The 23,474-nt window shown below is 42.2% G+C and overlaps 1 protein-coding gene across 1 annotated transcript in view; it reads right to left on the bottom strand.

Moving 5' to 3' along the window:
* sv (paired box protein shaven) overlaps positions 1–23,474 on the bottom strand; it is a 105,043-nt gene that overhangs the window by 14,640 nt on the left and 66,929 nt on the right. Inside the window, exons 3-4 of the mRNA XM_018462773.1 lie at positions 14,706–14,871; positions 10,862–11,059 (exon numbers count right to left, since the gene is read on the bottom strand). Of these exons, the coding sequence (XP_018318275.1) occupies positions 10,862–11,059; positions 14,706–14,871 (364 nt within the window). The remainder of the gene's footprint in view (positions 1–10,861; positions 11,060–14,705; positions 14,872–23,474) is intronic.

Below are 23,474 nucleotides of genomic sequence, written 5' to 3'. Positions count from 1 at the left end.
GTCTTTTATGGACAGAGGTTGCCGGGAAAATAGAGAAGCGAGTGGATGAGAACGAAGTTCGTACGACGTAACCCCAACATTTTCCTGACGCTACAATGTTTCTCCCTTCGTGCTTGATTCTGCGCTCTTGTTCTTCTCTTTCCCTTTTCTTTGTCTCTTTTCCTCTCTTTCCCCTACCATTCCGGTACTTCATCTAATCATTGAGTGCGCCCTTTCTTCTGTGCTTTTCCCCGTGGCGATTCTCGTTGCGATCTGCGGCGCGAGACGATGCGAGCTCGACGGTTTCCAACACAGATTTCACAACTTGTTTTACTTCTTCCATCTATATAATTAAGCTTCCATGCTTAAACCTGATAAATTGCTAACAGTGACTTTACAAGAAAGAAAATGGCATTTGGTACGTATTACGACATACAAATAATCACAATCTGTTTTTTATAACATCGCGTACTAATCGTTGAAATTTATACTTTTTTTATTTGATAATTAAACATCCATTGCAGTTGTTTCCGCTGTTTAAACCTTGGCTAAAGTCGCGTTCAATAGTTGTGCACCGTAAAGTTAGCTAACCAACTCGCATTTTGGCGCGAATTTGCGAGTTTGCCATTGGGGGTTGCAAGTCTGTTGCTGGAAAATCATGTGACGGCTTTCGTTCGTGTTTGAGAGTAAGAGGGAGAAGAAAGTCCCTCGATTCTTGACACGGCATGGACACAAGGAAGAGGATTTCCCGCGAATACGGTACGAAACGATGTTCTCCTTCGCTCTCACGGTTACGATGCCTAAGAGAAACCGGAGGTGGCGCCTCAGAGGAAGGCTTGGTAGAATTATGAGGGTAGAGCGTGTCGGGGGTGCCACGTGGGAAGAAGCTATGCCTCCCCTGGCGCCGTCAGATCGTTCCCCAACGGCCACTCCTGAACTAAACTGCTTCACTACCTACCCTGAAGTGCCGTCTCCCACCATTCCAAAGTCAAGCTTCCTTGTCGTTCGCTTTAAGTATGTGGATGTCGCAGCTGCTTAAGTCTCAGGATCGCGTGTACTTAGAAATTTAAGAACAAGAGGAATAAAACGAATTATTTATTTGCCGTTTTAAAACTACCTTTGTTTAAAACGCTAGAGAGAAGATGCAGATGGAAAATTACACAAAAAGAAAAGTTATAGTTTCTCTTCTATATGCAACGCTAGTTTCTATTTTTTATTTCGCATTTTTATAATTGCGTGAGCAGTAATTTTGAAAAATACGTATTTTTCATATAACGAAGCAACAGAGAGAATGTAAATCATCGAGGTTACTCGAGCGTGTCTGGCGTCTTCACGTCTCGAATAACGTGGTCGACAACGATGCTGAATAGTTTTTTTATTGATTGGAATTTATTTCTAACAAACCGATAGTAACTGCGGGAATATAATGGACGCGTCTGAACGCGTACAAGTATTACACGAGCTCCTATGATAGAAGTTCGTACCCCATCGTCCTCGCGATCCCGTCACGGCTAGGAAAATCGTAGGCAGCAACCACGAGCGACGTTCCGAGAAAGCCAGGAGATGAGTTCGGGTTCGTACCACAGCTCTGGAACCACAAACTTTAATGTCGACATTACTTTTATGCACGACTTTATGCCAAGTATCCCATCAAATATATGACCCGCACTCCCGCACGCTTCTCCCTAGAATGGAGAGAGCATCCTTCTCCCTACTTACCCGATTCTGCCCCCGATCGTCCCGCACTCACGGCCGCGCGGCTAAATTATTGCGAATAAAACTTTATACTCAAATTACCTCTACGCCAACTTTATCGCATTTCGCCGGCGTTGGGGCCGCCTAGGTTCTCCCGTCGCTACCGCTGCTACCACCACTATCGTGGCGGCGTGTTCTCCAACCTCCGACGTTTTCCTCTGTCGGGGGTTGGTGACTGGGCGGATTTAAATTCTCCTCTCACGGATCGAGATTAATTTCTTTGGCTCTCAAGTACGGCTATCCACGCGGTTTAATTCTTTCGAGATGTTATTCAGCTAGTTACGTTACGACAGGATAGGTTTCTACTGATATTACTAAAGATCAATGATCTAACGGCTAAGAAGAAGCATTCTAGATCGCCGACGGGCGTGGATCTTGATCATGGCGTGGGCGAAAAGAGGCGATCGATGGTTGTCAATGAGCGCAGATCGCTCGTTAGCGAATACGTACATACGTTAGTCGATATCATGAGGAGATTTCCGGATTGTGATGCGAGCGCAAACGATCTGTAATTGTCAATTATTGTGCTCGTTAGGCGTCGGCCGTTATTGATCGCTCAAAGTGCTAGTGAATCTTGTATTGACCACGAAGCAGAGAAAAAATGTTTTACTAGCACAACGAGAAAAAACAACAGAAAGAGAGAGAGAGAAGGAAGAAAGGAAGGAAAGAGTAAGAACATTTCATTTCTCATTAACTTAAATCTTCACATATGTATTGTATGGATTATATGGAATGGTATAAAGTTAAAATTCATTTTGCAAATTTTAATTATAAAACCTTTTATGTTTTGTATATATTTACATATAATGTAAAACATATACAATATTAAACCATATAATACTAATTTTTTTTCATATCTTGAATTTTATAAAGAAATCTGCTCGTATTAATTTTGCAGAACTCAGCAGTTGAATCGTTCTCTTGTAGCACGCCACTTATAAACAGACGTTGCTACATTTTACCAACGTATCTGTTTTTACACGTCGTTTACCGCAGTTCCTTGCCGGCGTAGAAAATACGAATTTAGAAGCTTGAGCCAAAATTTCCATTGTTATTTTAATTTTTAATAAATCCCAATTTGGGTCGCTGCCATCGTTCGTGCCCCCAATATCCCGATAATAAAACATCAATTCGTATCTATTCGTTCTGGCGCACTCAATGACAGATTCAAATAATTCTGGGTGCACCATAGTTAAATGCGTATTAGGGTGCTTCACGTTCTTGCGGTGTTAATGCGGAGCTTTAAAGTTATTACGACCCATTATATGCCGCGGCGGATTGCGAGAGATTTCAAGGGGCTTTCGAGGATTTAGCGGTCCCACGGCAGATGCTCCGTCCATGGCCCACGAATAGTACCAGAACGAAACTCCTCTCTTGTTAACTCGAAGTCGAGAGAAGGATCAGGGGGTGGCGAGCACCCGAAGAGCAATGTGAGAGAGAGAGAGAGAGAGAGAGAGAGAGAGAGAGAGAGAGAGAGAGAGAGAGAGTGTGTGTAAGATGGAGCCAGAAGCAGCGGCCAGAGTCGCAGAACTGTTCCGTCGAGCTGTAGACACAATACGGGGTTCACTCCACGGCTATTGTACGCCCTTCAGAGCCGCACAATGGCTGGAAAAGGTGTATCCTGATATTCCGTCACCTCTTCTCCACTCTTGAGAAAGAGAGAAAGAGGAGGCTATAATATACTCTGAGCAGGAGCTACCTGGCGCTTCCATGCGATACAGCAAGGTGTGATTCTTAAACAAAAGCAACTCCCGCGACGTCAGAGTTCGCACTTCTTCTCATTTGTGCTGCGCGAGATTAAATTTTCGAAATACGCTGCGTTTACAGAAAATTTTTTTTAAATTATATTAACGTTGTACTTTTTTAAATTAATTTTTCTGTTACGAAGAGATTTAAGCATCTTTGGAACACATGAGATAATGTTGCATCTGCAAAGGATATTATATAATATTTATTCCTTCTAAAGATATTTATTTTTATATCTTATTTTTTATCCTATTATATATTATATAGGAGAGAGTTGCCAAATGCGTACTGGTCGCCTAAATCGTATCTCATCAATATTTTATACTATTAGTTAATATAGACAATTTTTAGTAACAATAATATAAAATATATGAGAAATTAGTAATATAGACAAAAATATAATAGCCTATGTCTTATTTTATGGACGTTAGCGGCGTTTTAAAAAATCAGGTACATCTGATATTAATTTTTAATCAACTTATGTAGCTGATAACAACGCGATCATCCAATTTTATTATAAATCTTTGTATTTTTATAAAAGAAGATTTATTGTAGAATATTTTATATTCATTATATATATTTGCAATCATTGTAAAGATTAAATCGATATTTTTACAAAATCCATCAAGTTTCCTAAATTGTACCATCAAAAGACAAGACTGATAACTGACAATAATAAAACTAATAATTGATATCAATATAAATGTCAAGTGCAAAAATATATTTAAGCCAATTTTATTTTGGTGTCATTTGTTTTTTCATTGTTATTTAATAATTATAAAATATTTGAATTTCTTCAATAAAGTATTAAAATTAGGTATTAATTAATTACTAGTTAATGATTTCTTTTATTAATCTTATACTTTTAATTGTTTTCATTCATAAAGTAAATACTTTCAAAGGAAATACGATAAAAAATACCTATAGATACGATTTAGGCGACCGGTTGCCTAAATCGTACCTTTTGCAGCATTTACAAAAAGACTTATAATAAATTAAATTGTTATTGATGGAAAGTTAAACATGTAATAATAATCGTTCAAAACCTCAAGCTACAATTTCTAATATTCATTTGCATATTTACAAAACAGTGCCAAATGGAAATTATAATAAAAAATAGGTTAAGTGGTACGCATTCGGTAACTCTTCCCTAATAGGACAAGAAAGTAAGATATAAAAATAAATAATATTACTTATATATTATACATATACAGTTTATAACGCTCAAAAGTAGGACATACTTTCGAAGCATCAAGTATGAATTAAAACGATACATCGTAGTGCGCCATTTCGTGCCACTGTTGCCGGTGGCGCGTCTCAGTCATTTTGATGAAGTGTCCCCCCATTGCTCGCACGTTCAGGATGAGTATATTATTATATCTGGGGACGTGCAGGGTGCATTGTCAAACGGCAGCTGCCGGCTCCATATACACAACTATATTAACTGTGGCTATACCAGCGTCCAACGACACAATAATCCGCGTGTATCCGTGCATACGCGTATATACGTACGGAAAGTGCACGGTGTATTTGTGTGTTTGTTTGCGATGCCGCGTATCCCGACGACAAAAGCTACGCTCCTAACAATGATACTGGCAAGTCAACAGTCACCGACGATCCTCTAAGCACAATGTAACACGCGATTTATAATATATCGTTCCTGCACCGACACTTCTTTCCCCCCTCGAGACGGTCATGGGAAGTCAAGAGGATAGTGTGTATCCACTATTATGATGATCAGGAATGTTATTCATACCCAAATCTGTTCCTCGCGTTTTCCAGCATCGCGTTGTTTAAAGCATGATAACATATCCGTATAAGTTACAAGTTAGGTGAGATAATTATCAATCTTTGTGTATCATATTAATCATACATGTGAATAATACGTGGCGTAGGTCGTGGGAAATGACACCGCGATTTCGCTTTGCGATCATTCATTAGATCGATTACGGTACGATAATATACGTGATTCAACTTCTCTGTGATTATTACTCATCGGTGATGAGCAATTAATAGTAGAGTTTCGACGGTTCATTAACTTACCAGTCAATCTAATGATCGAGTAGATATTAAACGCCCGTTTTCTCAAGTCATTCCGCAATAATAAATAGCAATCGCATTTTTCCGCTGTGAGGTTGAATCGTAAACGTAATATTTTCCACTATTATGTAGATCCAACGTGATCGACTGGATATCCTCAAAGCCTCGGCTTCTGTCCGGTCGAGCAGTTTCAGCGGTACAATGTTCTCGAGCAACTTCGGTATTCCAGCTCCCGACCAGGAACAAAAGGGACGAAGCATTATGGCCTGGCAGAGTAGGCGACCATCCGGTTTCATTGCGGTTCCGTCTGTCCTCTGACGTTTCCACGGCAACCTGAATTTCGTGCGTCGTCGTCGCCACCTTCGGCGCCGTTGCTGCCATTGCCACCGTTGTCCTTCTTGTCGTCATCGTCATTGTCATTGTCATTATCGTCGTCGTTATCGTTGTCATCATCATCATCGTCTTCGCCGTCAATGTCGTTCTTGTCATTATCGTCGTCCATATCTTGTCGAGGTACAACCTCAAAGTAGCAGCTCCCTCCATTCGCTGACGGAGGATACGGAGAACCCGTAATTGTAACTTCATTTGGGGCTAATTTCGGTCGGAGGGTATGATGAAACGCGGTAATAATTGCGTTATCCAGACAAAGGACGGTTATGGATACGCGCCGCCGCCACTGCCGGCGTTTCCAACGTGGAGGCACCATCCCCCAGATCCTCCGCCCACCCCCGAGGGTGCTGCTGTGCCGGATAATGTAGGAGGGCCTCCTTCCCTTTCGCTCCCGCGCACCGCAAATATGGCTGCTTTAACGAAGTCCACGACCATGGTGCACCATATTGTTCTCCCTACAGCCATGTGTGTGCCGCTATTCGCTTAAACACCAACATCCTATCGCCCTTCCAGAAGAGAAATCTTTGATTTTTAACTTGGTACTCAAAACCATCTTGTTATATTCTTTCAAATAAATAGTCAAAATATAAAGTACCATTTTGTTCTATCAAAAACTCATTTTAGAACGACGTTTTCAAACGACGTTTTGGATTGTAATTTCTTCAAGCATGTTCTCATATTATTGAGATAAAATATCATCAACGCAGATTTGTCGCAGGAATTAGTTTTCTGCTAAGAATGCGAAATGGTAAACCAATTCCTTTGGTAGACGAGTTGAAGTCGAGATGACAAATGCGACAATTTGACGGCTTCCTGGAGGAGAAGAGTCCTCCCGCGGCACTGCCAGTGGAATGGTAAATAAGCTCGTCGGGGGTAGGCAGAGTATTATTTATGGGGATGTAATTTAATAACCGAAAGATGAACAGGGAGATATAGCGGTGATGCCGGCCGGAAAGCCGAAAGTGGCATGAAAGTAACAGCCATCCCATTGGCTGTCCCTCTGTGTCTTTCTATGTCCTCCAGGAGAGCAGCCAGCCATATGGCCCGGGCCGTTCGTGCGCCGCCACCTCGGGAGATTCCGGGGGTGCGAAATGATATGGAAGTAATGGAGAGCGAAGCGGAGCCGGTTGCGCCTCGACGGGAGATTGAGTCGCGCGATAGAAACGAAGCGACGCTGCCGCGCACCGGCACGAAAGAGCGATGACAGATTGATACAATTCCGGCGAGATTCGATGCGACAGATTTCCTGCCAACTGTTGTCGCCGCGCTGGTCATTACGTCGAATTAAAGTTACGACTAAAAATGTGATCGATCGTGCGGGGATCTCCGAGATCGCTTTTAGATCTTATTCATCCTTCTATTTTAAATGGACCTTATTGTGAATGGAATTTTAATTTATCGAATAATTTGTCATTTGAAAAGTAGGAAATAAGATCGGTAACTACGTGAAATTAATTATTAATATTTGAAGAACAATTCTTGGATCTTCATCGCATAAAGGAGCTACAAGCTCAATTTCTAATTCAAACATTGTCCAACGCTAGTATCCCGCGAACGAAGGATTCTCGACCGGAACAACAGGAAGTCAAGGGAGCGGTGGCTTCTTCCTTTGGCTCTGATATCGACTCTGTCGTAACTTGCGGCTTCGAAGGCGAATGCGAGAGGCACGCGAGAGCGTGACGTCGGGGGCTGCGTTGAGGAAACGAGAAGGAGGCTGTGAACCCGGCGTAAAGCTCTCGGGCGAACCTCGCTCCTTATCGATCTGCTCCTGAGACTCCTCCGACTAAGAAGGAGGGAGAGAGAGATCGACACCAAGAAAGCGAGAGAGAGAGAGAGAGAGAGAGAGAGAATGGCTTGAGAGAGGGGCGGTGGGCCTTTGCGGGTTTGTATACGTGTAAGATAGACCTCGGTAGAAAGTCGCCTACTCGACCGTGACTCCGCAGCCGAAGCCGAGCCTATCAATATTTTCTCCCGAAATTCACCGTAGCTCCTTCGGCAATCCTTCTCTCTTTATATTTTTTTTTAGATACTCCCGATTTCATCTTTGTCGATGTCATATCCTCATAATAGATGCGTCCGCTTTTTCGATAGTGCACGACATTATATGCTTTTGATGTTCTAAATTTCTTTCATCTTCCTTTTTTTAATTACTGATGAACATATTTACATTAAACGATTTCCAATTAATTTTACTCTTTTGATCCGTTAAATATATTAAATAAATTGGGGACACGAAATTCCTTTTACTAGAAAATTCCTTTTACTAGAAAAAGAAAAGCTATATCTTCATAAAAACCATGCGAAGGAAACGTTCTTTTTTAATCACGACAAGCATTCTGCGTTTCATAAAGAGCGCGCAACGAGAACAATAGGAAGAAGTCGCTGCGTCGGCGTCTTTAGCGAATAAAGAAGAGGCTTGGAACTGTTAGCGTCCAATCTTCTCTCCGTTTTTCGCCTATTTTTTCGCTCTCCTCAATCCTGTCTCATACACGGGATATATAACTGTTATTTTTCGCGAAAACCACTCCATTATTTCGCTCTTCTGGTCCGCCTTTTTTTACCTCGCACGACTTCCATGCTGCTCTTCTACTCTCGCTCTTTCTCTTTCTATCCCGCGTTCGCGGACGGTCTCATTTCGAAGTGCTCCGGCAAAGCAAGACAATACATTATATTAGCTGTATCATTATTTCTCTACCCCGAAGCTAGAAAAACCGGGACATGCTCATAATGGGAGAAATCTCGGTATACTACGCGCTCCGGTCGATGATGCACCCAGTTCCTGTTTCTTCGCGGCGAAATCCCATTTGATATCGAGACCATTCTCTCTCTCTTTGCACTCTTTTCTTTAAACTAACTTCCAGCTGCACCAAAGGTTCGTCGATGAAAGCACAATCGATTGATTTGAAGATTTTCTTTTTTATTTCCTATTCTCTCGTTTCTATCTCCAGTTCCCTTTTGCTTTACCAATTGTCTACTATTGTCGCAGTATTTGTTCGTGAAGCTTATACGAGATAAAGTCGTAAAATGTCAATCTCTGCTCCATCATGCCATTTGGATGATTTTGCTTTCCCTTCTCGAAACTGCACTGTCATCTCAATGAATTTCATATCTGTCTATCGGATAGAAACTATATTTACTTCGACGCTTTGCGGAATAGCAATTAAAGTCTTTCTCGTTATCAATCGTTATACAATTAGCCTGCGGGGAGTACTGAGTGCGTGGGCATTTTCTAAAGGGACTCAAACGTGCGCGCGTTTCTATCCGTTGCTCGTCGAACGGAAATGCATTTACTTGTACCGAATGGATAGGGCGGAAGGTTGCGGGTTCGGTGTACGTGAGTGGGTGATGGTACGTTGGATAGGTGCATGTAGATAGCGAGCGAGCAAGATAGGTAGGTAGGTAGGTAGGTAGGTAGGTAGGTAGGTAAGTATCCGCGGAGTAAGTTTTTCCAGGCGATCTGCTCTCCGGATTCAGATCAATACCCGCCATCTGGGCCTCGAGTCAGGGGATAGGGACAAGGAGGAAAAGGAGTAGTGGTGGCGAGAAGGAGACCGTGGCCAAAAAGAGGAGGCGAAAGCAAGAGGGAGCGAGGAGTCAGGAGGAGGCGAGAGCGTGTGCCGGAGGTGGAGCTGGAGGTGGAGGAGTCACTCGAGCAACAAGCCACCGCCGCACCCTCGACTGCAATCCTAGACACATCGAAAACCTCGGCCAGAAAGTAATTCCTGTACCTACACACGCCCACGTTTCACGCTACCGTGACCGCACGACGCGAATAGAGGAAGAATGAAAATATGTGCGAGGTAACTCTTATGATGACAAAGTAAGCTTGACGAAACACCAGGGAATGTGACGGGGAGACGTTAATTGCTTTCTATTTGGGTAACCACTGTTATGCGAGTTTATTAAAACTTTCTCTCGTGGCGTAACAATTACTTTATAGCTTAAGCTTTATCGTACGAAGAAAATCGTGAAAAAGAAAGGAAAAGAAAAATTAATTAAATCAAAGATTACCATTTCATGATCGAATTGAAAGAATGAATTTTTGCGGCGATTGAGATTCTCGGAGGAGAGTATATCGCAAATGTAATTGTGGCTAATCTCTCGCGCGCAACCGCGACGCGGAATTTAAATAAGCGGCGGCGCATAGCACTTACGTTGTTACGTGGGCGCTAACTCATTTGCGTGTGTTTCCATTAGCGGCTGCGGCCCACAGAAATCGCGTTAGTGAATTTCACTTGCCAGCAATTCGATTCGCATTACGCTCTATTTCATTATCGGCTGCGTAAGCGCGAGAAAGACGGAGTGAGATAGCCTGGCCCTTGCAAACCAGGCGGGAGATAAGGTCTTAAGTAGTGACTGATTAAATCTCGGGACATATGCGAGCCGATCAATGGTACCCTGGTATCTCCTTCTCTCGGCTGCTTCTCTCTGCCCCTTCCTGTCCTACCTACCCACGCATTCCTTTTCCCGCTGTGTACCCTTGTAGCTTTTCAGTTGGCCGAAAGGGGATTGAGTCGTTCAGTTTGTGCGGTGCTGATACGCTGTAATGCTGTCCCATGGGAGCTCACTCCCCCTCGCTCTCGTAAGGGCGGCCCTACAGCCTAGAGTACTCGTGTTCCGTTGGCCTGCCGCATCGTCGGGCGACGCAAAAACACTTGAATTAATCGGCCCGGTCCCGAAGGAACCTGCGAAAGGTCAATAGGATCGGGGTGACGGGCCGAAGCGTACTTATCTCGATGCACATGCGAAGGGTGCACGCGAACTCTCCGCGCGCGCGAATAGCTGATCGCACCCCTATCGCTGATGATCGGTTGAAGCATATGTCGCGATTCCTCGGGTAATCACCAGGAACAACGTAATCTTGTCTTTCGCCAGCAATTAATGAGATGAAGTGACATTTTTTGATAAAACTGTGTCTTTATATATAGAATAGAGTGTCAACATAACTCACCGATTGATGGAAGAGACGGATGGCACGTTGTCCTGCGAGCAAATGCCTTCAGCCAGTAACCTGTCCCTAATCTCCCACGCAAACATCGTCGGATTGTCCCTTTTATAATTAGCAATCGCGTCGACGACCGGCGGCGTTGCTACTTTCGGCTTGGAGCCTCCTATGACACCGGCTTTGAAGCTACCGGTCTCATAATACCTACAAAATAAAATTCACGTAACATTACAATTAGTTTGATATTTTATGAAATAATCGCAATACTTGGAAGGAAGAAATCTTTTGATCTGTCTTAAACTGTATTCGAAAGCGCAGTGTCGACAAGAAATTGGTCGCCAAAGTTCGTATTTTGTCTCTTTCTCTTTTGCCCTATTACAGTACACGGGAGGTCGAGAGGGGAAAAAGAGAGAGGAACGAACGTTTTTCCCGCGGTGGGCGGCCAACGTCGGAATAACGAATCACCGTCCAGCGGCGCGTCAACGACCGGCTGTTTTAAAACAAACGGCTTCTGGCCTCCCGCTGTTACCTCCCTCTCTCTGCTCTTTGAATCTCTCTTCGTCCCTCTCGTTCTCTCATTCGTTCCTCTTCTCTCGGGCCTCCCACCGGCGGGGTGCGTATATATGCGCGCGAGATGGGCAATCGCGATTGGCCCGCCGTGAACGCGCCCTTTGTGCCTAATTAGTTAAATAATATCTTCGCTCGTGCTTAAATTCAATTACGTCGGATAGCCCGCAATAATGGTTCGCTTGTGGGCCGCCTTGATGGATGTGGGTCCGCCGCCGGCGTCGGCGTCGGCGTCAACGTCGACTCATACCGGCTGGATATCTGGCCAATTTTACGTGCATGCATACGTACGTGTGCGTGTACTGCAGAACATGAACATGCTCCAGTATTAGACTTTCGCGTTTTTCAGTGAAAAATATTTGCGCGAATAAAAGCGTCGTAACAGGTTTTTTGCGTTGCATGTCACAGGAAAAATGGGTTTCGGATTGTTGAGCCGAATTATGATTCTTTGCGACAATCTGATCTTTTATATGAATTTTGATTGTTGTAGAGGGATGAAAATTTCAATTAAAAATATAACATTTTTATTATTACAAAATGAATGATGTCATTCTTTGGGGAAAAATTTTAAATATTTTGTTATTATGAGATTACATTGAACTATCGATTGCTATTTATCGTATGGTCGAAATATAACACTTAGTCGTGAATGCATAGTTAGAAGTTATTACACAATCGGATAGCCTTTAACAGACCTGGGTCTCGTCACCCCCACGAAATTATTGCGATCATATCTGGTGTAAAACCCCATTTCAGGCCCACATGGCAATGCTCACCCGTTAATATTTTGTCCCCTTTGTTCCGCCTCCACCGTGAAATGGCTATTAGATCGCGCGATTTTTCAAATTGCCTTGCCGTCGCCGGCGTGTTACTCACCCTTGCTGTATTAATTCAGATTTAAATGGATTCGAAACAGTCTTGCGCGAAATCGAAAATATCACCTCCGTGAAAAAATGACATTATTTACGTCTATCATTACAACGTCGCGATACTTCGTGTTGACTTTCACATTAACATTTTAAGTAAAGGTTGCCGAAACACGCACGTTTATGATAGTAATAATAGAATAAGTTTCTAAATCTGAATCAGTAAATAATTACTGAATCTCAATTATGTCATTGATAATCAGTGAATACACAGTGAAATTCAACTAAAAAATCAATGAAATGTAAAATCTCTAACCTATAGTTAATCTTGCTTTAGTATATAAATTTAATTTACATTTAAAAAACTACTAAATTTTAATAAATATTTGTTAAATAATTCTAAGTAAATATTTACTAAATATAAACATATAAGTATTTAATAAAAACTATTATGTTGATATATTTATTTAACAAAGACCATTAATTTGATTTAACTATCACTTTTTTGAACAATTGAGCATTGAGTAAATACTTATTTACTGTAAATAAATATTTAGTTAGTACTATTCAAAGAAATATGTATTAAGATTTGGTAAATTTTTTTAGTGTATATTAAAACTAACGTGCAAATATCGGTATTTTAATTATATAACACTCAAAACTTTCTTTTTCAGTTAAATTTCACTGATTGAAATTTAGAAAGTATAAAAAAAATTTAATCAATCGCTAATCAAATTACCTATAAGTTAATAAGACATATATTCGTGATGTCATAACGCGAGCGAGAAAAAAGACATATTGTCAAGTTTGCACGCTAGTAAAAGACTTTTTCCAAGATTCGAGTCATAACATTTCACATAGTCCCCAGAATTCGCGGCGTATCTAGAATACAGAAGCGGACCTCACAAGCGTATAACATAAAGGACAACAAGACGACGATCCCTCTCACGTTTCTTCCTTCAAACGTAACCCTAAAGAAGAAGAGCACTTTGTATCTCTCCTACGCGACAGTCAGAAAAGGTTTTCCGGGCAAACGGGAGATGACTCGATTTCGTGGGGTCACCGGACTTTTCAACGCCGTCTTCGTCAACGATTTTACGAACCCTCGCCTAGACTGCCTAGAGTCGAAAAAGTCCCAGTATCCGGTTTCGCTTATAAGATTCGGCGAACGGAGCATTGCGACGCGCGGCGTTCTCGTTCCATCAGCGACGCGTGACTGCGTAAACCGTGCGTCGGTGTTAACGATGTCGCGTCAGTGTCGTCGACAGGTCCTATGTTTTCACTGTACTTTCGGGTCATAAAGTCACATCCGCACACATCACGCGGAAGAACTATGTATTTAGATGGCACAAGCACTAAGTTCTCCACTGTCTACATTTAAATTTAGGAGCGCGCGGAACTCCGAAAATCGTAGCACTTGTATCAGGCTATTAATAAAACTACGTTATTATCTTTCAATACTCACGACGTAACTTCCGGATCCTTCGGTGCTGAGACCGAAGATTTAAATTGCGCGAAATTCGATCTCTCAAATTTTGACACGCAAATGAAATTCGACCGACGGATCGTGCACGACGTTCGCATTGTTAATGACGAAATCTCGTTTCTCTGACTCGATCCTAGCTCAAAAAGGGGTCTGTGACGAAGAAAGGAAAAGGAAATGGTAACTTCAGTCGTGGCAGTAAATAATCCAGTCGGCCTTTATTATGCGGGATTCATGAAAGAGCGCGTATATGACAATGATATTCGGTCGGGGGACGCGAATGACGTTCGGACCATCAAAGCGGCACGAGGCCACCCGTTATATAGCGGAGCGGGGGTCTGGAGGGTGGAAAAAACATGAAAACCGCATATCGTCGAGCACCCCCGCATCGCGAGGGTATGAGGACTGGTTCCTTCCTTCCGGCGTCGTCGTCTCCTCGTTCATCCCTCGGATTCATTCGTTTCGCGTTCCTAACAGCGTCTTTAATTAAATTGCTTCGGAAAGAGCGGTCTCTCTTTCTCCAGTTTTTTGTCTTTTCATCTTCTCTCTTTTCATCCGCGATTCGAACGACCTTGGCCACTTCGCGGCGCGGAAATTGCGGCGTGGCATTTGGCAAGACGAACTTGATTCTCTCATAAATCACTTGCCCTTCGGCGACGTTGTTTGCTCGTTATCCGCTCTCCGAACTTGGCAAATGCGATTTTCAGAGACAATTATACATTTCTGATACGTTTTAGTTAACTGTTTGCAGAATACTTACACTAAATAAATAATGTTTTAAAATAAGATACTTAACTTTTAATCTTTAAGTAAAATTTTTAGAGATTCGCGCATTTAGATTAACGATTTTGTCCACCTCGCGCATCGTTATCGGAACGAGATACTCGGCAAGAGGCTGCAGTTGTAACGGATACGGGAAGAGTACGGCACTCACCTCGACAGTATCTTGGATACACAGCCATGAGATACCCTGAGTTGTCTCGAAATGTCGCACGGTCGGACGCCGCTGTGCGCGAGCTCGACGATCCTCTGCCTGACTACATCCGGTAGGGGCCTTCCGTTCACAAAGACGCCACCGAGTTGGTTGACTCCGCCATGACCTGGAAAAATAGGGATCGATAATGCATTAGTCGACTAAGACTTAACTCTTTTAACTCGGCAATAAATCCCAACATAATAACGCTAATATTAAAAGAAATATTCCGTATTGATATAACAAAAACACGCAGTATCGTCACACTACCTCGATTTTAAAAGCTGTATTAGTGTCGCGTACGGATTTAAAAGGTTAATGTAACAGCCATGAACGATCCGCCGTGAAATCACGGTGTTAAACGCGATTTACGTGTGAATCAGGCTTCACGCGCGTGCTAGATCCACGATCGTTAAGAGAAGCTGGTAGAACGGATCGCAAATGTTAATGTAAATCTTCTCTCGAGCGATCTATCGCCACAGAATTATTCCACTTGACGGATTCCGTGAAAGAATGTCGTACCGTTCGTCGACGAAACTTTCTGTTGAGAGAGCGACTTGTCTCTCACGCTTTAGTAGTTTTAAAAGTAATGATTTATTGCACATCTACTTGTATATTTAACGTACCTTTTTATTTGACACATGTATAAATCTATGATATCTAGTCGTAGTGACATAATGAAGCACGCGACGATAGAATGCGTCGGCAACATAACGCTAACTTTAATATTTCTGCCAGTTAATCATTTTCGCAGCATCGAGAAATATTCCAGGGTCAATGTTGCGAGAGCATTCATTATTATTAGTTTACACCCCGCTGCCACTCGTGTCTGTTCTATAGCGCCGCGTTCGCAGGCTTCATTTTCGCGCGTTAAAGCTGCCTAATGCGATAAGTTGGAGCCAATATCGTAATGGAGGGTTCTGCGTCGCGACATATGTTTCTCTGTTCGTGCCAGTGCACCGATGATTCGATGATCACCGTTGTTTTCGAAGAACCTTCAGAGTTAAATTAGCTAGTTCTTATAACAATCTGGCTGAATACTCTTTACTATTCAACACTTGTTCCGATTAATACATTCCTGTTGGAATGAGCAGGTAAATCTAGGAATTACTTTTTATTCATTATAAATAAAATCATTCCTAAGAATTATTCTAGGAATTATTTTATTTATGATGAATAAAATCATTTCTAGATTTATTACTAGGAATATTATCTTATTCCTATAGGAATTATTTTATTTATATACTCTCAAGTTTTCCGACTACAACTATGATCTACGATTTCGACATCTCTTCCATTCGTTACAAAGCTAATTTGAAGGAATTAAACGTGCGACAACGAGTCATCGCTATCGACATCGCTCGCGCGTTCGCATTTCCATCCGAGGGGTTTCGTAATTACGGTAACACCGCGATCTATGAGGCGTGAACCACGACGTTTTTTTGCCATTTGACCGTATATCGTATCGCTCACTCGATGATCTCGCCGTCGCACGAAGACAATGAGGTCTCCGCGATCATTACTGGAAACGATACGCGCTTTCCGGTCGCAAATCAATTCGCTCTCGCGTTTATGGTCGCATCCCCGCGGCGCGGCCGGTAGTCAGGGGGATAGTCGTTGGGATCATGGTGGCATTGCCAGAGCGAAAGCACCATGACTACCCTACACGCACACACGCCGTCACGCCTGCTGACCACAGCTATACGAGGGCTCTGAGTCCAGCCTGGACCACCCCCGAATCGACTAGCTACCGCTACTGCTATTGCTAATGCTACGGGTTTTGCTGCCATCGCTGGAACTGGCTACTGTATTACTGGAGCTTATTGCCACCGTTCCGTGCTTCTGGGATACGTCGAATCGAGAGATGCAGCATCTCGTTCCATGTAATTGCGATTCTCTATATTGTCTATATCCCGCATAACTTTTCCTTTATATCCAATGTTACATGAAAAATCGCGAGATTTGCTGGAAGCTAACGTGATAAACAAAAAAATCAAAACAAGCTTTTGATTTTGATTATCCCGAAGAAGATCGATCATGTTCGTTACTTTTCGTTTTATCTGCTTCGAAGTGTTTCAATATAAATCTCTTATTCAATGAAGCGTCACTTAATAGGATGCGCTCACGATCGTCAATCAACGATTCGCACGTAATTTCGTCGAGCTACATCCAAGTTCCATAAAATCGAATTTATGATTTTATCATCGTTTCAATTGACAATCGGAGAGAGAAAGCCAATAGTGTTTCCTAATCAATCCTAAGCGATTCGAGCCGCCGATATAAAAACGTCGATGCAAAATAAGATGACCTGGCTGTGCGCCGAGCTGCTGCGGACTACTTCCGGACAAATGCGATCCCCATCGGTCGAGTCGCCATTACATTCTCATTACGGACGTGCCCATGTCTCAATGACTACTGTCGTGCTAACGATATCCTTGAAATCTCATCGTCTGAATTGAAATGGCCAATCCGATTTCTGTTATTTCTCAGACCTCATAAAAAAAATCTTCATAACGATTATAAAAAGTATGTATACGAATATTTACGTTCTTAAATGAATAAAATTATTCATGACGCAATGGTGATAATTATAACTTATCAATTTTACAAAATATGTAGATTAATTCTTTTGGACTCAGATATGTCTGAATTAAGATAATCTAAACTTTGTGTATGGAAAATTTTGATTATACACATATGAAGAAACTTATACAGTCTCCATTTCATTTGTGTGTGTTAGGAATCGAGGACCCGAAAAGCTCCAGAGCCAATAAAATGAGCCTTAGTGATACACGATCGGTGGCTCGGTACGTGTGTATATTGGAAGCCAAGAACTTTGATATAGATTCCCGTACAGTCACTCGATATTTCTCCAGCATCGCGCTGCTTTGTTCCCGTATTACATTACGCCTTGGCGTTATGTATTGCCGGCACGCCTGCGAATACGACGGACTTTATTACCTGTTGGTTAGAAAAATACGCGCAGAAATGTAATTCATCGGTATAATATGTGTTGCCTTAGAATTTTACTATTGTAATCAGAACGGGTTAATTAAAAAGTATATCCGATGTCATTGATATATAATAAAGATTTAATTATACCTTCTTATTGGCAGACTATGTAACAAATAATGACACAACGTAATCATCATACAAGATAATATATTATAATGAACACAAATTTTTATACTCTTAAATTTCTAAAGTTATGTGAAAAAGCACACGGTTCGTTAGAGATGATTTTACAACACGTGGCTGGTCAGTGATTGCCATCATTCCTGTTAATATTGCATAGTTATTAATGTTCTATTACATTTACGGATCAGCTGCGCGCTCATGAACACAATGTGCGGTGATTTTAATTACTGCAACTTTAAAGTGACGTTCGAACTCGTCTAATTAATATGACTCGACTACTAATTGAATGGAAATGCTTACGGATCAGAACTCATTATTTTCACGTAATAATCTGCATACTCATACAAAATTACACTAGATATCATTTCTTTATAGACAAATTATGATCATTTGGTTAATAATGTTTCACAAAGAGGAATCAAACAGATTATTATAGAAACTATCGGATGCACATTTTTTTTATAAATTCAAGGGAAGAGAGAGTTTCGAGGTCTTTGCGAATAGCTCCTACGCAGATCGTCGGCTACAATGATTGTGGTTTAGTTTTTCGTCGGTACCGGTACCGCTACGGCTCAGTTAGCGATCGAAGGCCGTTGAATTTCTTGTTTTCACACTCTCGTTTACCCACAGATACCGGATTTGCGAGTCTTTTCTGATTCTCTCATCTTGTTTGCTCTATTTAATCGGTGCTCCGTCGGCGAACTCCAAGAGAAATCGTGTGATCCCGAGAGAATCGTTTTCCACACGAGAACATCGCGTTTCGCGGTACTTTTTGCATTAGTTATTGACATCCGCTGACAATCGCATCTATATCGAACTTATACACAGCTTCGAATCGCGCTAGAAGAAATATACAATATAAAGAATAGGCGGTAAACTGAAAGCAATGGAAAAACTCCTCGTATGAAAAAAAAGTCTCCGATCGCAAGGTTAGATCCATTTATATCTAGATATCTATTAAAATTGTGCCGCTATAGTTGTGGCTTGCCGGAAATATTTATTAAAATGAGCTGAGAATTGATGAACAAATAGAAACATGGCGATTTGACATCCGATATTATTAAATATACATATATCGCAATATTATTAATAGTCTAGCAAGATAATGATCAAGAAGAATTGAATGAGGTATTCTAATAATGTCTTATCCACTGAAAAGACGTTTTGCTGAAATACCTAAAAATTTAGTTAAATATAGATTTGAAAATAATTTTGTTTTGAACTATTAAAATGATTATGTAGGACGTTCAAATAATTGGTTCCTAGAATGTCAAAATTTTTTGCAGCATTGCTCATCATTGAGATTCTTACGTAATTATTTTGATGGTCCAACCAAATTATTTTCGGATCTGTATCTAGTTAAATTTTTAGATACTTTAGCAGAATAGTTCTTTCCGTGTAGCAATACATTTTAATATTATAATTAAATTTGAAATATATCTAATATTAAATCTGTAGACTCGGATGATTATTCAGTCTCGCGTGTTATTGGCAGAAGAGAAGAAAATAAAAAGACATTTATACTAGCGAGGTTTAAAAATACATGTAGAGTTGAATATCTCTTACAAGTGTAATATTCCATCATGTTCTGATTATATCGGTAGGCACTACTCAGAGTAGTGCTGAGGTCCATCGCGGCACTTCCGGGCCCGACGGCCATCGGGAATCCAGCTGTTTGCTTCTCCCAGAGCGGAGCAGATTTTATATGTAACGTATGAAATGCATCCGAAGAACCAGCGGTCCTATTGACCGCCGATGAAGACCTCTCACAGATTTCCAGAAGTGGCTTTCGCCTCTTTTTTACGGGAACGAGGTGAACCGATCTATGGCGACGCGATACAATGACTGTCATCAGGAGCGTCTTTGTGCCGAACGACGGGTGGCTGCGGATACCCGGTCGGCCGTCGCTTCATCTTCGTGAATCAAGCCTCTCGTCGCGCACTGTGGAAAAATCAAATTTAACCTACAACTCGCACGTTCACAAATATCGCAGAGTACCATTCACATCGTCCGTGAGCGGTCAAACATCCAGTGTTCGTTCAGATCTCACTTGTGAGAGTTTTCACGTCGCTTTATACCTACATATTCTCGATTCTTCCTAGTATTGCACACAGTTCTTGTTCGCAATATGCGTTCTCACGTCGCAGTGGAAAGTATGAAATATCAACAATAAACTCGTATAATATACACTCGAGATATGATATACACATACGACATGCACTGCTCTTATCGTTCGTCACAATCACCAATCCAGCTCACTGCATCCAAGTGATCCAAGTTAACGTTCGAGCGTGTCGCACGACATGAGAATTTGACATGTCCAATGTCTCAGAAGATAGTCAACGTTTATCACTGTATTCGATCCGTTGAACACGCTGAAATATGAAGTTTCTCAAAAGAACGTTACACGGAACGTGTCATATCATCCGATACAACATTCATCTCGTGCATCATTGACAGGTGAGAGACAGGCACGATGGTAAAACCGAATGGTTGTCCGAATCCACATAAAACAACAATACACGCGCGGGACATCGAGCTTGGCGACGAACGAAGCGCCAAATGCTCTCCGTCCAAGCGCGAAATTCTTCGTGGCTTCGCGGTCTCCGGAAAGAAGGGGAAGAAGTCTCGGTCACGTCTGTTGCTCGTTATCGTTATCAGCCGCCGCGGTTGTTTTCGTGCCCCCGAGGAAGCGGCGCGAGCCGCGGCAAAACCGGGCCGACGACGTCGAGGAGCACGAAGGTGGCTTCTGCCGACGGACACACGTGACTTCGGACAGCTTTTCGACCCCCGCCTCGCGGCGGCGAGCTTTCATCCCCACGCTGCGCTCGACCCCGCCTTTTGCATCCCTCGATCAGCATCCAGCCGAGCCCGATTGGTCGACGCACCGTAACTGCTTGGTGGGAGAGCACCCTGCGACGAGGGGTTTCTACGGAAACGGCGGCGGCGTCGCGCGGGATAACCTCGTTATTGGCATCGCGGCGACGGCGGCGGGAACGAGTATGGGACTCTCGGATGCTGGGTGCGGGGCGGTAGGCAGGAGGACAGGCAGCAGGGCGGCGGAGGACGGTGGATCTCGGGATGGAAGAGAGACGAAGGCGAGCGCGAAATAAACGCTCGCCGGCTGGTCTATCGCCAACAGTCCCGCGCGAAATCACGCGGCGCACACCCCTGTGAACACTGCTTATTCATGAGAGTGTCCCTCTTCTCCGGGAGAGAGAGGAGGTCGTACCTCTTGAGCTCCCTCAGATACGATGTCGCGCCCTATCGATTTTATTTATTTAAAAGTTACCCACCATCGCCCCGGTTTTTCTCTACTGTACGGCCCCGCTACTGCGGCGTGTGACATTTCATTCTGCCGAATGGATCATGCGTTTCGATCGCTGATCGATGAAAGAGAAATTGGAAAAAAGAGAAAGGATAGGAAAACACGAAACAGATGAATACAACGCATTCGTCGATCTGTCGTTAACGATTTCGCAACAAATTTTGTAGCAATCTGGGTCTTTGCACGACTTTCATGTATTCTCAGCATTTGCTGTGAACGTTCTTCTGATAGTTTCCCTTTTTCGTTTATCTTCGATAGTTTCGATTATCTTCATTTATAGTTCTTCTTCCATGTATGATATCGTATAAATTATTCACTTTATCGATCCTCCTGTACGCAAAGAGCAATTCAAAGACATCGAATGGCTATAAACTTGTTTATCGTTGTAGTTTGGAAATGGAGGGTTAGAAAAGAACAATGGCGGTCAGACGAAACCGTGCAGTCAAATATTCAAAAATTAATGCTGATCGGCTGGTATTCTGCCAATATTACAAGAAATTATTTGATTGTCTCTTTTTCAGCGGAAATCTATTTCTTGAAATTTCCAACTTTTTATTTCTTCTGTTATTTATATACGCAATTCATTCTTCCACATCTTTCACATCAATCTTTTCGTCATTAATTTGCCACCACCAACGACCACCACTAAAACATTAAGATAATGGAAACTACGTATTATATTTCGGCTTAGTTTATAAAGATTTCTTGAGCACGACATTTTGTATACAACTGTATACGATCCTATTTATACTATGGCGTTACAATAACTTAGCACTGAAAGGGTTAACGCTCTCGGAGCGTATCGCGCGACGTCCCGCGGCATGCATCGCCGCGATTAATTACGAGACTGATTACGTGGAGACAAATACCGTGGATACCTCTCACGGACCCCTGAGGGATGGCAAAGGTGGCCGAGGGAGAAAAGGGCTTTGCTATCTACCCGTTACAAGCGATAGGTGGGGAAGTCAAAGTATGGAAGGTGGGGCGCGATGTATACTACTGGTTTATGAACTGCGGCGTACTCGCTCTCCTGTGCAACGCGCGTTCCTTGGGAACTTATTCTCGGACATGATACGTATCGTGAAATATAGATACTTATTCGCCGGAAGTGAGTTACAGTTTATGACGCTTAAAAATTCGAATGGTACAAACCATTCGACATTTATTGCTTGTAAATAGAGCAGCTCATCTCTGTATTATTTATATTTATCAATTCGCATACATTTCGTTCACATGTAACATATGTTAAATTTAATTAAATTGTGAAATATATATTATATTCGTGTGATGCACAAAGCGTGAACCAGAAAAAGAAAGACAAAAAGAATGTTGATATTTAATTAAAAATTAAGAAAAAATTATTTTTTATCAGAAGAGACAACCAGATCATACAGTAGCATTCTAAATATTATGCTAAGAAAGAAGAAACTTGGTCTCGTTCCGAACCGCACGGATCGGACCAGATCGTCCGGAAGGTGCGGTTAGGCATCGTCGTTGTCGTCGGTGGGACCGTCGCTGGGTCGCGAATCTCACAAGGGTCCGGTTTACATTTCAGTGCGTTCTTTCGCAAAGTTCTTTCTCTCTTTCTTTCTTTCCAGCCCCCCGCGTCGCCTCCCCCGCCCTGCGCGCGCTGACACTAGATACTCGACATTGCAAAACTTTACATGTGTGTCTTGTCAAACGGTGTCGTTGCGTAACCGGTGTATGCGACACCGACATTCGCACTCGGGCGAAACGAAACTTCCTAGCAGCAACACGGTCGATTCGGTCGTCGATTCGTGAGAATATCGACGAACTCGCGCGGGAAGTCGGGAGCGTACAAAGTTACTCGGCTTTCGAGACATACGTGAGAAGCTTTTTATTTTTCTCTCTTAGAGCAACCTTGCTTTAGCAACTTTTGAGAATTTTTAATTTCCAAACAGGAATTTACTTATTCGCAGGGTCGGCGATCTGTGTGTGAAGTGATGGAGTACTCCACACACGTAAATTTGTCATGTATTGAATTTTTACATATTCACATATAAAATTTCACATATAAAATTTATGCCAAATTTATGCTGCATTAATTTTTAACGAGTAATTTATTGGATTTTTTATTGGCGGTATTAATAAACAATGCTGCGCACTCTGATGGTTGGCTTTTGACGAAATCTTTCTTCCTCTGCGACTAATCAAATATAGCAAAAAGTCACATTTGATGTAGGGATAGAATATGTATTATATAACATATATATATATATTAGAGGAGAAGATGGTATTATGGC

Source organism: Mycetomoellerius zeteki, unplaced genomic scaffold (assembly GCF_001594055.1).
Source record: "Mycetomoellerius zeteki isolate Tzet28-1 unplaced genomic scaffold, Tzet1.0 scaffold145, whole genome shotgun sequence".
Lineage (NCBI taxonomy): Eukaryota > Metazoa > Arthropoda > Insecta > Hymenoptera > Formicidae > Mycetomoellerius > Mycetomoellerius zeteki.
This window is presented reverse-complemented; position numbering and strand designations above follow the sequence as displayed.